Source organism: Pocillopora verrucosa, chromosome 1, assembly GCF_036669915.1.
Source record: "Pocillopora verrucosa isolate sample1 chromosome 1, ASM3666991v2, whole genome shotgun sequence".
Classification (NCBI taxonomy): domain Eukaryota; kingdom Metazoa; phylum Cnidaria; class Anthozoa; order Scleractinia; family Pocilloporidae; genus Pocillopora; species Pocillopora verrucosa.
Genome location: NC_089312.1, coordinates 17681684 through 17700167, shown reverse-complemented (window position 1 = coordinate 17700167; position 18484 = coordinate 17681684). Strand labels below are relative to the sequence as shown.

The following is an 18484-nucleotide window of genomic DNA, read 5'->3' as shown; positions in this document are numbered from 1 at the left end:
AGTGACAGAAGATCTTTTGATCAGATTGGAAAAAATTACCGTTCCAGAACGCGAGCTTTCTGAATTACCTGCGAGCCTTATCTCTGCTGTCGCGAAATTTTCTTCTCAAGTTCTCTTTGTGCTGTAAAAGTTTGGATTCAATTTTTTTTAAGGAGAAAAAGACAAAGAGAATTTTTAAGGCGAAATACAGATAACTGCGGGTCCTGATCAAAAAGTCTTGATTCAAACATGATACCGCAGCTTTCAAAGGAGAGTACCGGGACCCTATCAACCCTATCACCTGTAAACTCTAATAATCTGTCGTTGCACTTTCTTGACTTTAACTTGGACGTGAATTTGGTAATGAAACACGTTACAAACCTGATGATCGTTTGAATCAGTATTTCTTCAATGGAAATAACACTCCAAGAATTACTACTTTGAATAGAGCATTCAAACCTACATGTATTTAAAACAACGTATACATGATTTTTGAAGCAGTTGAGATAAGCCGAATGTATCGTTACACTACCTACTCAGGCTGGGTTTTCGAAATACTTCATCTATGATATTTTTCTTGTTGAATTTGTAAAGCCGGTAGAACGTAAGACAAGAGCGTCGTTATTCTAGTATGCAGCGTTGCTATCTGCCTAACGATTGGAGTCGATTCCTCTAGGATACTCGGTCTGTCAGAGTCTGTAAACTTTGCATGTGAGCTGCCTTCCGTTTTGTCAATTTTTCCAAGTGCTGAACGAGATAGAAGAAAATTCAATTGCGAAGAGCGTTAAAGATGCCTCTAAGTTTGGTGTAACACTTTTCGAAAGAAAGATATGCAGTTTTTACTGACTGAATTAAAGAAACCTGTTAAAACTGCTTGCTTATCTTGACACGGGTAATCACAGAGTTGCAAGAAAATAAGCGCAATGCTTTCTTTATTTACAGAATTCAAAACAGAGTTCGAAAGCACCTGAGCAATTATACGTGCGTAAGCACTGCCTTTGGAGTCTGAAGTGAGCATGCATCTTATTACAGATGGCGAAGAGATTGTTGAATTTGGCGGATCAATCGGGGACGACCCTAGTTAGAATGATGGCTAATTTTTACCTGTCATGTACCTAGTAATCGAAATTTGAACAAGTGACTGTCGCCCCATAACAACTTACCCATTATTAGGAGGGTAAGACTTCAATGTCAAGCTTACTTAATAACCTGAGACTTGATTCGGCAAAACAACCAATATGAATAACAAGTGAAACTTAGTTACTTTAAAATATGGCAACATAATTTAGTTGATTTTTAGGATCTTTCATGTGAACAACAAGTGAACACCCTGCACAGTTTATCCATGAGTTTACCACAGATAACTAAGTTACTTGAAAGTATGGCAAAGTGATTTAGTTTTTTTTTAACATCTCTCTCGTAGCGTTTGCGATCTACTCACCTTATGGGTTCGATTCGTCCAGTTCTTTCTTTGTGTTGTTAGACTCTGTAAACTACAGCTGAAGAGTGATAAAGAGTAACAATATTACAGATAAACACCTGAATAAACCAAAGCTGGGATTCGTTTTCAAGAAGGTTTCCCATTTTCTTTCCCCCATGGAGTTGGATTTTTTCAAATATACTGTAGTATCCTCTAAATGTTTCGACTTGATCGGTGTGCGTGGTGCTTTTACAGATCACAAACCAAAGCTTAGTTTGTAAATGACAGGTCAAAGGGAGGGTTAGATTTATGGGGCTTGATAGGTTACAGGTTTACTGGATAAAAAAAAACCTACACAGCCTCATCTGTTCCTTTGACCGGGGAACGCCGAAAAGTTTAATGAGAATCTACCCTCCCCTGTAACGCACCAAAACCCCGAAAGTTAGATAAGAATCTACCCTCCCCGCTGTTTTGGTAACGGGGGAATCGTAATCAGTCTCTATGCCTATTACGATGATTACAATAATGAGTGTCTCAAAGATGATGATTATACAAATAATGAATAAGGGAGTTATAAAAATAAGAATGAGTATGTAAGCTTTATTTAAACCATCCAATTACCCGAAAACTTGGGGAAAACTTGTCTACGGGAAACTCAACCAGCTTATTTTTTAAGAAACCGCCTTTGGCCAATTTTAAAGACTCCTCATAGTCCACAACTTTAAGACAGCTTAATGAAGCTGATGAGTGAATAAAGATGACTTTTTCATCAGATAAACACCTAAATAAACCAAAGCATGGATCACTTTTTAGAAAGTTTCCCATGTTCTTTCTCAACGGTAGTTTGAGCTTTTCCAATTCATCCTGTAAGTACCTGTAATGTTTCGATTTGGTGGGTTACGTGTGGGTTTTCTAACAGGTCACAAACAAAGATAATTATTTAGAAAAGATAGGGGTCCAAAGGGAGAATAAGATGTTACGTAGCTGATAGTCTAAACAGGTCGGATTCTACACATCTTGGCGAAAACAAACATCCTACTCATACTTAGTTCATCATTTCTCTTCTGACCGGGAAAACCCCTAACGAACTTATTTTAAGAACCTAAGCCTAATTACGAAATAAAAACCCAAACCTATGTTACACAGCTTAACTCGAGAGAGCAGCGAGAATCATTCCATAACAAATGCTACTCAGTCGAAAAATAGCCGAGTCTAGAACGAATACGAATTATTTTCTTCGACGGGGATCGATTGATGTATTAGTTAATGCTGGATCCTTTAAAAAACTTAATAATGACCAGTCATTTGAGGATCATTTATAATCTTCATTAAGATCAATTGCAGTTCAAGTTGGGGATCATTAGTGAGTTTGAACCATTACCATTTATATGTTCATTTGGTAAGCGGACAGAATTTGCACGACAAGGGAAATTTTGTCTTTGTTTTGTATACCGATTTGTTACCCGGTAAAATGATTACATAGTGTAACATAATATTCATCTTCAAGATTATTTGAAGTTGGGTGGCTACCTCTGTGATGCAATAGTTACTAAGCTTATAATTTGATTGAAACTTTTAGAAACAAACAAGTCAGTTAACAGCACTATCAATAATGATAGAGATTTAAAGTACTGGTTACAAACCATCGTAAAGCTCTCTTGCTATGTAGTTGAGGCTATTTTTTGTTTGAAAAGAGAAATTAAAACCATGGTTAAGGTACCTAGTGCATTTCTTTTCATTTACTAGTTGCCAATCGGAGTGAAGTTATCAAGGTTTCTGTTACTTTGCTGTCTTTTCACTTTTTTGTGTTTGGAAATATAAGCTATTGGAAGGAATTGTCACTGCTGCAACAATATTGTTAGAAAAGTCAATAGAATGGGGTGCATTTTTATCTGGTCTGATGTTTATGTTTTATTTCCTTTAGGTGTGGGATAATGTGTCCTACCTGCACGCTGGATCTTGTTTGTTTCCATGTTGTCCAGTGCTTTCAATAAGATTTGAAGTAGGTGGCTAGCTCAGTAAAGCAACCGCCGGAAATAATATGAAAATAATTTCCCACTCCTGAGGCCATTAGTTCCATTCAGAATAAACTGGCCTCAAACGGAGTGCTCGGTGATTAACTTTGGTAAATGATCATCATAATTAGTCTCCTTTTAAACAAGTTTTTAACTGGATCGTTTATTTTCTAATCAAAGTCTTCCATTTACTGACGTGCAAACCTGCTGCAGGAGTTTCGCACTCGCCGGAGTCCTCCCAAGACCCATATGGTTGCTAATAACCGAGATTTGAGCCAGTATGTTCTTGAAAACTCAAAACATGTTTTTTTTTTTTTGCTGAAAATGTGGTATATGATGAGACACGTAGAGCTGACGAGTAAAATGGTGAGCCATTTTTTTTAAAGCCAGGAACGAAAAGGCCACGACAAAACCTCTTCCGCAACCACAAATGTGAGCTGATATTTGCTTCAATCCATATTCTTCAAACGAAAATCCTTGAGTAAAGCTGCCCTTAATCGATTTAACAATTTTTCTTCCATTTAGTCGTAAAACGATACTTGGAAGCAACAAACAACTGCACTCGAAGGTTTACCCACCATAATTTGTTTGATGTAAACCGGCATACTCTGGTGAAACGGTGTGGCTGTTTTTTTCATTAACGAAAAAAAATTGTTTCACCAAAACGTTCTCTGCTGACGTAAATACGAGTTCATATTTGCCGCACTCTATATCCTCCAAATGACAATCCAGTGTAGAAATTGCTTCGTTTTGTTCCGATTCTAGTGCGCGAGACGTGTTAAATTCCGTGCTTCCTCGAGAGCGGAATCGAAACTTATAACTTTACAATTAGAGTTCGCCGTCTTCCTCTTTGTCCGGTAAGAGCGAAATGTCAGACCGACGCTCTAATGACGCATTTTGCTTATGACTGATAGCTGGAGCTTAACGGCACCAATAAGGAACTCCGTTCGTGGGCAAAAATAATTTTTTTTCAAAATAAGAATGACTTCGGGCAGGCGTAATCTTCACTTACTCACCCTACCCTTCTTATTTTTGACCGACGACCGCCCCCTGGGAACAAATTCCTTTCTCTCTCCAGCCTTCCGCTGCCATTAAAATCAAAGATGATGGCCATAATTTTCGTTATGGGAATACTGACCTCTTGCTCGCCAAAATTACGCTGCTTTGCAGGCTAAATTTATTTAGAACACACGAAAAAAGCAGAAAGAGAGAACTGCCAGTAAAATAATTAATCTAAGAATTCAAAGGCCACGCAAATTCAAGATAGATGAGATGAATGCTCCAATATTAAATTGACTAAACGTTATAACTTTACTTCCTAGACATTAGTTGTCCTGATGGTAATCATGCAAGTAAGTTAGTGTTCAATCTAGGTGAAATTTCATTTGCCAATTGCCAATTGTCAATGGTAGGCCGGAGTGTGTCCATGATGGTAGAAGCACTATTTAATTAGCGTGTAAGTATCTGTGTTTGCTTTGAACATTGTGGAGCTTTCAATGTATGCAATTGTTAGACCCGCATAGCACATGCACGTTGAAATAAGCCAGGAATTGTATTTTGGACAATTACCACTTAGTTTAGACTTGATCTTTTTTTCAGTGAAGTAACGATCAAAAGGCTCTGGTAATTGCTCTGAAATAGAAGGAAACCGGAGGACCATTTTGGAGAATGGCACATATTTCATGTACTTGGAGGGACGTCAGTAAAGAGGAGGAAACTAAATTCGCCAAATGAACGGTTGGTGAACTTAATTAAGAGGATATTAACCTTCTCAAATTAAGTGACATCACGCGGACTCGAACTTCACGGGTTGTCACTCTGCTAGCAGGCACCAAATCGAGAGCCAATGAAAAGGCATCCATGTGTGCGATTAAAGAATAAGACTTCAACTTATGGTACGGTACTCCCTAAATTTATCATGGTTCATCCTAGCCAACAATCATGATCGATAACATCGAACGTATTTTTACTCAAAGAAAACTACTGCAGACCAATCACAACCGTTTTTTCACCATCAATGGTCTTACGCTTTAGTTGATTTGATAAATAAAAACACATTGTTACTGCGTTTTTTATGATATAAACGAACTATCCCTACAGCCCTGCCCATTGCTCGTGCCTTATTTGGCTTCAATGTTGGACCCCGTCTTGCCATTTGAACAGGACCAAAAATGTTCTGTAATCCATGACCATTACCTTGGCTTCACCCAGAGGTGGTAAAAAGCTGTTTGGCCACAGTAGCATTATATTGACCATGCATGTCTATGATTCTAATTTAACTTAACACCCGGGTCGCTAAACGAGACAGTTTTAATTTCATTTTTCTCCAGATACTGAAGTAAGTAGAGAAATTAGGCTAACAACAGTTCTATCTTTTGATAATTGTTTTTAATTTATTCTTTCCCCTTTCCCCTTAACAAAAATAATTTATAATTTAACTCAGGTGAATGCACTCCTTTTTATTTTAACATTTTAATTGGATTTACATTTCAACAATCCAAATAACTGATCGAGAAATGTTTGAAGTACAGCTTTTATTTTCGCCTAATTAGGTGCTCGCCATTTTAGTGATTACATGTAAGATAAGGGAATGATCACATATCTTCTTCTTCTTCTTCTTTCCGTTGAACTGGATGTTTTCCTGCGTGGTGCTTGTTACTGCCGGGTGTTGAGTGTTTGGCAGCATCTTTAGCCGTGTAAGGTTTTGGTATTCCTCTCGCTTCATCTGTAACAGGATCCTTTGCCTCGTCGTAGGTTCCGTTGCCAGGTGCTTTATGTTTACCAGCATCTTTGGACGTAATTGGAAGGAACCACACAACCTTCCGTTCATTGCGATCTTTATTGTAGCAACCACACTCAATCCACAACTTTTTCCAATTGCATCCTTCCCACATCCAGTTGTGGTTGTTGACATATGCCATTTGTTGATTTGACCTGTTATTTGTTTTTTCCGAATGGTAGCGAACGCACGTTTTTCCTCTGCAAGCACACTTGACGCCAATTACGTAATGACAATCGTTATCGTTATGGCAACCTTCGTCAGCGAGAGTACATACGAATTCTGGATTTCCTTTCATGGGCTGTTTGTAGTCGAACTTTTGAATTTCAACATTACCACTTTTACTGTAGGGACAGCCATAATCCCAGTATCCACTGTAGTAGTATTGGAGGTTTGTTGCTCGGTGATAATTGTCAGATCCTGATTTAAAGCGGCTTTGTAATATGCTCCAGATCGTCATCAAAGTATGCTGGACAGGCTTAGGTGCCTCATCAGCTTCATTCATGAGTTTCTTTATCAGTTCAGTCGACGTCTTTCCATTATTCAAAGCGCTATTTGTATCCCTTAGTCCTCCCCTGACAAACCTTGTCTCGCTAACAGTCATCTTGCTTGCCTGGGATATTTCACTGTTTGTCACATTAGAACAAGCCGAAAGACCAAGCTCCCCAACATCTGTGGGACCTGCGGCCGAGATACAGGCTCTGACCTGGAAATCTCTTTCGTTATACGACTCAGAGCTCTCTGCGAACACCATTTGCTGGAACCTTGATCCGGTCTCTTTAGACGTTATGACATGAGAGCCGTATTTCTCCAGGAAAGTGCTGTATGCTTTCCACGAATTGTGGAGCCAGGGTTCCTTAATTTTCAATGGTAATGAACTTAAGGATTCCATGAATTCTTTATTCAGGGTGGACATTTTGGCACTTGTGAGGCATTCTTTATTAACGTAAATCTTTTCTGCTAACGCCTGCTTGATCAAAGATATGCCACTCACTTCGCTTTTCTCTGAGCTTTTGCTCTTTGTTGCCACTGATACAGTAGCACCCAAAGTAAACGTAGAGGTTAAGGATGCGCTCAGGCTTGACTCGGTGGCCAGTGACTTATACAATGCGTTGGTATTTTTATAATAATCGAACTTGCTGCTTGACGACGTTAAGGTCTTCTTTGTAAAGCATTCTGCTGAAAGTGGATCAAAAATCCTATTCTCTTTTTCTGGAAAGTCGTCCCATAAGTTTACGCTCGGAAGGAATATTATTTTTGCAAGCTCCTCTAATTCACCTTTGGTAAATTTTTTCACTTCTTTGAGCTCGTTTGATTCACCTTTGGTAGCTATTCTCGCTTCAGAAAATGGGAGGGTCAACCAAAGCAACAGTGTTAGGGAGACAAACATGATTTCCAGCTGAAAAGCGTCTTTATGCTTGGGCGAAGGCACAAAATCTGCTATACAAAGACAAGTTTAAATTAACTCAACAAAATTACGTGGCTCGATGGTGAGCGGCTACTAATATGGTAGTTAAAAAAAGTCCTTCAAAGTTATGTTTTAAAACTTTCCAGAACTCCGTTTCTACGGTTTATTGGAAAAAGTTGAAATTGCTCTTGGCCATCGGTCCTAGAGAGTAATTTTAATTGATGACCCCTCTGTGTCAGGCAGTCCATAACATATGCGATCAACCATTACAGTACGACTGTAAGACTCAAAGTGATAACAATTTAGAGGTGGGGTTTAAATGATTAAAATACTGCGGCTGGTGCTGTCCCTTATGCAAACTTGGTAGTTTTAGTTTCACAAACTTACGCACGTATCTAAATAATCCAATAAACATCCAAAAATTTAAGAAAGGGTATAACTGTCGTTCACTCTTGAAATTGCAACAATAATCGTCGAGGTCCAACTTTCTCTCAACTGTGTTTGTTTGTTAATCTGAGGGTAACACCAATCGATTGAAATCAAGTGAGGTGTAACGTTTAAACAAAGAAAAAAAGCTTCACAGAGAAAAGCAATGGTACCAGGAGTATTGGAATCTAAGAGAATACTTAAACACCTTTTGAATTGACGCGAAAAGGACCGCGGTTTGAAAGTTTTTGAGCCACCACCTCGTCATTCAGAGCGATAAACGTGTTAATGAGTCAAAACGATTCACGAACGTTTCAAGAAAAATGTCTTTGTCTGCTTTTTTTATTGGTGGCATCAATTATGGAAATCAATTGGAGTGTTAAGTTTGAACAAGTCAGACACGCACAGCAGAGCAAAACAACGAGAACCTAATTATTGAAAGTTAAAAGAATATACTAAACAAGTTTTGAATCGGGGAGAATAAGAGCGCGATTGAGGGCTTAATATTATTCAAGGAAAAAATAATTATCACTGGTAATTGATGTGGTCCTCAAGATAGTACGACTTTAAACCTTTTTGAAAAAATCAATATTTTTCTTGCTGCAAAATCCCAAAAATAAAAGAAAAGAGTGTCGAACGCCGGAGTATCGAATCATTTCATTGGACGTGACAATCGATTATTTGTCGGTTCTGGGACTGATGTGCATGCCGATTGTCTATTATATTTCGAATGCTTTATAAAATTCTCCTAGTTGACTGAATTTTCTAATGAACCTATCAATTTAAGCCAACAACACTTTTATGATAATCACTTTCGTGGTGAAGCTCCTTCAACAAGTCTCCTGCCAGAAGCGACTTTACATGTTACAACAGAATAACCTCTCAATTTTTATAACTGATTGACACTTAGTATACTGGGTTGTAAAGATAATAATGATTTCATCTTTGTAGTTTACTTTAAATTGTTTCATCCTGTTAGGGAAAACAAACTGCACCTTTCGTCCGTGAAAAAAAAGCTTTTAAAGGTCTTTTCTTTCTATTTTTATCATTTTTGTAGTGTATCGGATTTGTCTATTATAGCACAGAATAGAAATTGATAATATACTTGGAACGCCCTCAGCTTATTGGGTAAAAGAATGGAAGATAGAAGCCTATTAACACTAAAAGTAAGCTACATTTAGAAAAAGTTTTTCTTGTACTAACCGACTGATGTAGATTCTCTTGATGTCTCGTAATATGATGCAAATTGAAATGAAGATACGAATTTGCCCTCTGATGAATTCTTATCTCATTAGTAGACTGACACGTGGTTTATTTTGTGTGAAACAATTGATAGGTTATTTTCAAGAATGTTCTTCAGTTTTTACGTTCTATTGGAGAAAACTTGAAATTCCACCAGGGCAGAAGTCCTTTTTAGTAATTTTTGCATGTGACCCCTCTGCACCAGCCGGTCCATAAAACTTGGAATCAATTGTTGCGATTCAAGCTGCACTCAACAACTTTTGGTTAAGTTTGAATAATTAACTGACTGCGAAGGATTTATAGCAAATATTTCTTGCCTCAATACAAGCTTGGGGTTTTTAAAGAAAAAACAAGGACTCAGAAAATGGAGAAAAGTATTACTGTCACTGTAAAAACTGCGACAAAAATACGCTAAGTCCCCGTGGGGGGGTTAATATTTTTTAAGGAGAATTTCACTATTCACGGTGATTGATGTGGTCGTCAAAACAGTAAAGTACGACTTTCAATATACCTGAAAAATCAATATTTTTTTGCTGCAAAATCCCAAAAATCAGAAGAAGAGTGTCGAGCGCCGGAGCATCGAATCATTTAATTTGAAATGAAGAATGGATTATTTGTCGATACAGGAACTGATGTGTATGCCGATTATCTATTAAATTTCAAACGCTTTATAAAATTCTCCCAGTTGATTAAATCCTCCATTGCCCTTATTGATTTGAGTCAACAAGACTTTTAAGATAAACGATTTTGCGGCGTAGCTCCTTCAACAAGCTTACTGAATATTTACGACTTATTAGAGAAAGCTCGATATTCCACCAGGGCATACATCAGTCCTTGCTAGTAATTTTTACTGGTGACCCCACTGCAGTAGCCGGTCCATAACACATGGGATCAATTGTTACGACTCAAGTGTCACTCAACGACCTCAACAACCGTTCCGGTAAAGTTTAAATAATTAACAGACTGCGAAGGATTCATAGAAAATAGATTTTGCTTAAATGCAAGCCAAGGATTTTTAATTCATTCAAAAGTGTTTTAAAGAGAAAACTAGGACAGTCAGTGTTAAAACTGCAACAAAAATACACCAAAATCTACACTCTCTCAACGGTGTTTGTTTGTCCATTTACTGGTGGCATCACAGGCAGACAACACCATGTGTTCGTGGTTAATTATTGTTGACATGAAACGAACAACATGTATATTCATTTCTCACAATGAACACAAGTGTCCCCTCGACACGCGCAGTAAGGGCCCAATCTGTAACTGCAGTCATCGTCCCTGTGGTAACTCTCTTTAGCCAATGAACACTCTAATTCTAGCCGTTTGTCGTTGGAGTTTTTGGTGCAGTCGAACTTCTGAGGGGCCAGTCCTTTACTCTCTTTGAAAGAACAACCATAATTATTCAGATAGCCAAGGTAGTAGTATTGAAGGTTTAAGGCTCTGAGGTAATTATCTGATCCTGACGTGAAACGGCTCCCACGCCGCTCTGAGAGTGTGTTTAAAAGACAAGTGTGGCTCACTTCTCTCATTTAGAAGTTGTTGTATCAATTCCTTCGACATGTCTTGCAACAGCTTGCCACGAGTCTCGCTCTTTCACTCTCGGGCGATCCGTTTATCAGTGGTGCTCATATGACTTGCCTTTGACGCTTCGGTCTCGATGACATGTACACATTTGTACACACGACTTGCAAAGGAAAGACAAACTTTGACCTGAAGATCTCTTTTACTGTAGGACCTAGAACGACATCTGTTTTAATTATAGATCCACGCGTAACAGAACTGTCGACGTGAGTGTCGTACTTGTCAAAGAAATCCTGGAACGTGGACCAAAATGCGTTGGTGCTTTCGTAGTGATCATAATAACTTGTTGAGATATTGACTTTCTCCTTTTTGAAACATTCTTCAGGAAAAGGCTAAAAAATAATTGCCTTCCGTTCCTTGAAATATTCTTATATATGGGTCTTTGGGAGGTTGATCGCTTTTCCAAGCTTTGCTGATTGGCTGGTCCCTTGGGTTCGTTTGCTTTCTTTAACCTCCTGGGATGTAGAAATGACTGTCAGGTACATGACCGTCATAAAGAGGAGAAACATGGCCACAGTTTTCCCTCGACCACTGTAATGAGAATAAGTTCAACCTGCCAGCAAAGATTGGTATTGGTGAGATCATACAAGTCAGTTAATTTTTTGAGGGTATTATGACAAAGGAAATTTTGTCTTTGTTTTGAATACTGATTTGTGACCTGGTAAAATGACTACATAGGGTCACATAATATTAATCTTCAAGATTATTTCAAGTTTGGTGGCTTCCTCTGCGATGCAATATTTACTAGGCTTATAATTTGATTGAGACTTTTAGAAACAAACAAATCAGTTACAATACTAGCAATAATGATAGAGATCTAGAGTACTGGTTACAACCATTGTAAAAAAGCTCTCTTGCTGTGTAGTTGGGGCTATTTTTGTTTGAAAAAGAGAAACTGAAAACATGGCTAAGGTACTTTGTGCATTTCGTTTCAATTACTAGTTGCCAATCGGAGTGAAGTTATCAAGGTTTCTGTCTCTTTGCTGTCTTTTCACTTTTTGTATTTGGAAACATAAGCTATTGGAAGGAATTGTCACTGCTGCAGCAATATTGTTAGGAACGTCAATAGAATGAGGTGCATTTTATCTGGCCTGATGTTTATGCTTTATTTCTTGAGGTGTGGGGATAATGTGTCCTACCTGCATGCTGGATCTTGTTTGTTTCCATCTTGTCCAGTGCTTTCAATAAGATTTGAAGTAGGTGGCTAGCTCAGTAAAGCACCCGCCGGAGAATTTTATGAAAAATAATTTCCCACACCTTAAGCCATTAGTTCCATTCAGAATAAACTGGCCTAAAACGGAGTGTTCGGTGATTAACTTTGGTAAATGATCATCATAATCAGTTTCCTGTGAAACAAGTGTTTAACTGATCGTTTTATTTCTAATCAAAGTCTTCCATTTGCTGACGTGCAAACCTGCTGCAGGAGTTTCGCACACGCCGGAGTCCTCCCAAAAGCCATAGGGTTGCTAATAACCGAGATTTGAGCCAGTATGTTCTCGAAAACTCAAAACATGTTTTTTTTTTTGCTGAAAATGTGGTATATGATGAGACACGTAGAGCTGACGAGTGAAACGGTGAGCCATTTTTTATTAGCAAGGAAAGTAAAGGCCTCGACAAAACCTCTTCCGCAACCACAAATGTGAGCTGATATTTGCTTCACTCTATATTTTCCAAACGAAAATCCTTGAGTATAGCTGCCGTTAATCGATTTGACAATTTTCCTTCCATTTGATCGTAAACGATACTTGGAAGCAACAAACAACTGCACTCGAAGGTTTACCCGCCATAATTTGTTTGATGCAAACCGGCATACTCTGGTGGAGCGGTGTGGCTGTTTTTTTCATTAACGAAAAAAAGTCGCTTCACCAAAACGTTCTCTGCTGACGTAAATACGAGTTCATATTTGCCGCACTCTATATCCTCCAAATGACAATCCAGTGTAGAAATTGCTTCGTTTTGCTCCGATTCTAGTGCACGAGACATGTTAAATTCCGTGCTTCTTCGAGAGCAGAATCAAAACTAATAACTTTACAATGAGAGTTCGCCATCTTTCTCGTTGTCCAGTCAGCGAAATGTCAGAACGACGCTCAAATGACGCATTTTGACTGACAGCTGGAGCTTAACCGCACCAATGAGGAACTCCGTTCGTGGGCAAAAATAATTTTTTTCAAAATAAGAATGACTTCGGGCAGGCGTAATCTTCACTTCCCCACCCCTACCCTTCTCATTTTTTACCGACGACCGCCCCCTTGGTACAAATTTCTTTCTCTCCCCAGCCTTCCGCTGCCATTAAAATCAAAGATGAGGGCTATAATTTTCGTTATGGGAATACTGAGCACTTGCTCGCCAAAATTACGCTTGCTTTGCAGGCTAAATTTATTTAGAACACACGAAAAAAGCAGAAAGGGAGAACTGCCAGTAAAAGAATGAATCTAAGAATCAAAGGCCACGCAAATTCAAAGTAGATGAGATGAATGCTCTAATATTAAATTGACTAAACGTTATAACTTTACTTCCCATACGTCAGTTGTCCTGATGGTAATCATGCAAGTAAGTTAGTGTTCAATCTCGGCGAAGTTTCATTTGCCAATTGCCAATTGTCAATGGTAGGCCGGAGTGTCCGTGATGGTAGATGCAATATTTAATTGGAGGTAAGCATCTACGTTTGCTTTGAACACTGTGGAGCTTTCAATCTATGCAATTGTTAGACCCGTATAGCGCGCGCACGTTGAAATAAGCCAGGAATTGTATTTTGGACAATTAACACTTAGTTGAGACTTGATCTATTTTCAGTGAAGTAACGATCAAAAGGCTGTAGTAATTGCTCTGAAATAGAAGGAGACCGGAGGACCATTTGGGAGAGTGGCACGCATTTCAATTTACTTGGAGGGACGTCGGTAAAGAGGAGGAAACTAAATCCGCCAAATTAAATGAACGGTGGGTGAACTTAATAAAGAGGACATTAACCTTGTCAAATTAAGAGACATCACGCGGACTCAAACTTCACGGGTTGTCAACCTGCTAGCAGACACCAAATCGAGAGCCAACGAAAAGGCATCCATGTGTGCAATTAAAGAATAAGACTTCAACTAATGGTAAGCTACTCCTTAAATTTAACATGGTTCATCCTAGGCAACAATCATAATCGATAACATCGATCGTATTTTTACTCTAAGAAAACTACTGCAAACCAATCCGCAACCGTTTTTTCACCATCACTGGTCTTTCGCTTTAGCTGATTTGATCAATAAAAACACATTATTACTGCGTTTTTTATAATATAAACGAGCTATCCCTACAGCCCTGCCCATTGCTCGTGCTTTATTTGGCTTCAATGTTTGACCCCGTCTTGCCATTTGAACAGGACCGAAGAAGTTCTGTAATCCATGACCATTACCTTAGCTTTACCCAGATGTGGTAAAAAGCTGCTCTGCCACAGTAGCATCACTTGTAAAGCTAATTTCTTATTTCAGATGATATTGACCAAGCGTGTCTATGATTCTAATTTAACTTAACACCGGGGTCGCTAAACGAGACAGTTTTTCAATTCATTTTTCTTCAGATACTGAAGTAAACACAGAAATTAGGCTAGCAACAGTTCTATTTTTTGATAATTATTTTTAATTTATTCTTTCCCCTTTCCCCTTTCCCCTTTCCCCTTCCCCTTTCCCCTTTCCCCTTTCCCCTTTCCCCTTTCCCCTTTCCCCTTCCCCCTTAACAAAAATAAGTTCAACTCAGGTGAATGCACTCCTTTTTATTTTAACACTTTAATTGGATTTACATTTCAACATTCCAAGTACCTGATCGAGAAATGTTTAAAGTACAGCTGTCCAACTCTGATCGAATGGCCAACTGTTGTATTACCCCAGTTTTTATTTTCGCTTAATTAGGTGCTCGCCGTTTTAGTGACTACATGCAAGATAAGAGAATAATCACATTTCTTCTTCTTCTTCCTTCCGTTGACTTTGAATTGGATGTTTTCCTGCGTGGTGCTTATTACTGCCGGGTGTTGAGTGCTTGGCAGCATCTTTAGCTGTGTAAGGTTTTGGCATTCCTCTCGCTTGATCTGTTACAGGATCCTTTGCCTCGTCGTAGGTTCCGTTGCCAGGTGCTTTATGTTTACCAGCATCTTTGGACGTAATTGGTAGGAACCACACAACCTTCCGTTCGTTGCGATCTTTATTGTAGCAACCACACTCAATCCACAACTTTTTCCAATTGCATCCTTCCCACATCCAGTTGTGGTTGTTGACATATGCCATTTGTTTGATTTGACCTGTTATTTGTTTTTCCGAATGGTAGCGAACGCACGTTTTTCCTCTGCAAGCACACTTGACGCCAATTACGTAATGACAATCGTTATCGTTATGGCAACCATCGTCAGCGAGAGTACATACGAATTCTGGATTTCCTTTCATTGGCTGTTTGTAGTCGAACTTTTGAATTTCAACATTACCACTTTTACTGTAGGGACAGCCATAATCCAAGTATCCACTGTAGTAGTAATGGAGGTTTGTTGCTCGGTGGTAATTCTTAGATCCTGATTCAAAGCGGCTTTGTAATATGCTCCAGATCGTCATCAAAGTATGCTGGACAGGCTTAGGTGCCTCATCAGCTTCATTCATAAGTTTCTTTATCAGTTCAGTCGACGTCTTTCCATTATTCAAAGCGCTATTTGTATCCCTCAGTCCTCCCCTGACAAACCTTGTCTCGCTAACAGTCATCTTGCTTGCCTGGGATATTTCACTGTTTGTCACATTAGAACAAGCCGAAAGACCAAGCTCCCCAACATCTGTGGGACCTGCGGCCGAGATACAAGCTCTGACCTGGAAATCTCTTTCGCTATACGACTCAGAGCTCTCTGCGAACACCATTTGCTGGAACCTTGATCCGGTCTCTTTAGACGTTATGACATGAGAGCCGTATTTCTCCAGGAAAGCGCTGTATGCTTTCCAAGAATTGTGGAGCCAGGGCTCTTTAATTTGCAGTGGCAATGCACTAAAGGATTCCATAAATTCTTTATTCAGGGTGGACATTTTGGCACTTGTGAGGCATTCTTTATTAACGTAAATCTTTTCTGCCAACGCCTGCTTGATCAAAGATATGCCACTCACTTCGCTTTTCTCTGAGCTTTTGCTCTTTGTTGCCACTGATACAGTAGCACCCAAAGTAAACGTAGAGGTTAAGGATGCGCTCAAGCTTGACTCGGTGGCCAGTGACTTATACAATGCGTTGGTATTTTTATAATAATCGAACTTGCTGCTTGACGACGTTAAGGTCTTCTTTGTAAAGCATTCTGGCGAAAGTGGATCAAAAATCCTATTCTCTTTTTCTGGAAAGTCGTCCAATAAGTTTACGCTCGGTAGGAATATTATTTTTGCAAGCTCCTCTAATTCACCTTTGGTAAATTTTTTCACTTCTTTGAGCTCGTTTGATTCACCTTTGGTAGCTATTCTCGCTTCAGAAAATGGGAGGGTCAACCAAAGCAACAGTGTTAGGGAGACAAACATGATTTCCAGCTGAAAAGCGTCTTTATGCTTGGGCGAAGGCACAAAATCTGCTATACAAAGACAAGTTTAAATTAACTCAACAAAATTACGTGGCTCGATGGTGAGCGGCTACTAATATGGTAGTTAAAAAAAGTCCTTCAAAGTTATGTTTTAAAACTTTCCAGAACTCCGTTTCTACGGTTTATTGGAAAAAGTTGAAATTGCTCTTGGCCATCGGTCCTAGAGAGTAATTTTAATTGATGACCCCTCTGTGTCAGGCAGTCCATAACATATGCGATCAACCATTACAGTACGACTGTAAGACTCAAAGTGATAACAATTTAGAGGTGGGGTTTAAATGATTAAAATACTGCGGCTGGTGCTGTCCCTTATGCAAACTTGGTAGTTTTAGTTTCACAAACTTACGCACGTATCTAAATAATCCAATAAACATCCAAAAATTTAAGAAAGGGTATAACTGTCTGTTCACTCTTGAAATTGCAACAATAATCGTCGAGGTCCAACTTTCTCTCAACTGTGTTTGTTTGTTAATCTGAGGGTAACACCAATCGATTGAAATCAAGTGAGGTGTAACGTTTAAACAAAGAAAAAAAGCTTCACAGAGAAAAGCAATGGTACCAGGAGTATTGGAATCTAAGAGAATACTTAAACACCTTTTGAATTGACGCGAAAAGGACCGCGGTTGAAAGTTTTTGAGCCACCACCTCGTCATTCAGAGCGATAAACGTGTTAATGAGTCAAAACGATTCACGAACGTTTCAAGAAAAATGTCTTTGTCTGCTTTTTTTATTGGTGGCATCAATTATGGAAATCAATTGGAGTGTTAAGTTTGAACAAGTCAGACACGCACAGCAGAGCAAAACAACGAGAACCTAATTATTGAAAGTTAAAAGAATATACTTAAACAAGTTTTGAATCGGGGAGAATAAGAGCGCGATTGAGGGCTTAATATTATTCAAGGAAAAAATAATTATCACTGGTAATTGATGTGGTCCTCAAGATAGTACGACTTTAAACCTTTTTGAAAAAATCAATATTTTTCTTGCTGCAAAATCCCAAAAATAAAAGAAAAGAGTGTCGAACGCCGGAGTATCGAATCATTTCATTGGACGTGACAATCGATTTATTTGTCGGTTCTGGGACTGATGTGCATGCCGATTGTCTATTATATTTCGAATGCTTTATAAAATTCTCCTAGTTGACTGAATTTTCTAATGAACCTATCAATTTAAGCCAACAACACTTTTATGATAATCACTTTCGTGGTGAAGCTCCTTCAACAAGTCTCCTGCCAGAATCGACTTTACATGTTACAACAGAATAACCTCTCAATTTTTATAACTGATTGACACTTAGTATACTGGGTTGTAAAGATAATAATGATTTCATCTTTGTAGTTTACTTTAAGTTGTTTCATCCTGTTAGGGAAAACAAACTGCACCTTTCGCCCGTGAAAAAAAAGCTTTTAAAGGTCTTTTCTTTCTATTTTTATCATTTTTGTAGTGTATCGGATTTGTCTATTATAGCACAGAATAGAAATTGATAATATACTTGGAACGCCCTCAGCTTATTGGGTAAAAGAATGGAAGATAGAAGCCTATTAACACTAAAAGTAAGCTACATTTAGAAAAAGTTTTTCTTGTACTAACCGACTGATGTAGATTCTCTTTGATGTCTCGTAATATGATGCAAATTGAAATGAAGATACGAATTTGCCCTCTGATGAATTCTTATCTCATTAGTAGACTGACACGTGGTTTATTTTGTGTGAACAATTGATAGGTTATTTTCAAGAATGTTCTTCAGTTTTTACGTTCTATTGGAGAAAACTTGAAATTCCACCAGGGCAGAAGTCCTTTTTAGTAATTTTTGCATGTGACCCCTCTGCACCAGCCGGTCCATAAAACTTGGAATCAATTGTTGCGATTCAAGCTGCACTCAACAACTTTTGGTTAAGTTTGAATAATTAACTGACTGCGAAGGATTTATAGCAAATATTTCTTGCCTCAATACAAGCTTAGGATTTTTAAAGAAAAAACAAGGACTCAGAAAATGGAGAAAAGTATTACTGTCACTGTAAAAACTGCGACAAAAATACGCTCCGATGGGGGGGTTAATATTTTT

General features: G+C 38.5%; 2 protein-coding genes across 2 annotated transcripts; both read right to left on the bottom strand.

Moving 5' to 3' along the window:
* Nucleotides 1–5858: 5858 nt before the first annotated feature.
* Nucleotides 5859–7629, bottom strand: LOC136282369 (DELTA-alicitoxin-Pse2b-like). The gene has a single exon (XM_066169916.1). It carries the CDS (start codon nucleotides 7581–7583, stop codon nucleotides 6009–6011), a length of 1575 nt encoding a protein of 524 aa, XP_066026013.1. The 5' UTR covers nucleotides 7584–7629; the 3' UTR covers nucleotides 5859–6008.
* A 6938-nt stretch (nucleotides 7630–14567) lies between these two features.
* On the bottom strand, nucleotides 14568–16406 carry LOC131799762 (DELTA-alicitoxin-Pse2b-like). Its single transcript, XM_059117463.2, has one exon. The coding sequence runs from the start codon at nucleotides 16358–16360 to the stop codon at nucleotides 14783–14785; it is 1578 nt and encodes a 525-aa protein (XP_058973446.2). The 5' UTR covers nucleotides 16361–16406; the 3' UTR covers nucleotides 14568–14782.
* Nucleotides 16407–18484: the final 2078 nt, after the last annotated feature.

What these genes read in the sequence shown, in the direction of transcription:
- LOC131799762 (XM_059117463.2), bottom strand. Translation starts at nt 16,360, where the DNA reads ATGTTTGTCTCCCTAACACTGTTGCTTTGGTTGACCCTCCCATTTTCT.
- LOC136282369 (XM_066169916.1), bottom strand. Translation starts at nt 7,583, where the DNA reads ATGTTTGTCTCCCTAACACTGTTGCTTTGGTTGACCCTCCCATTTTCT.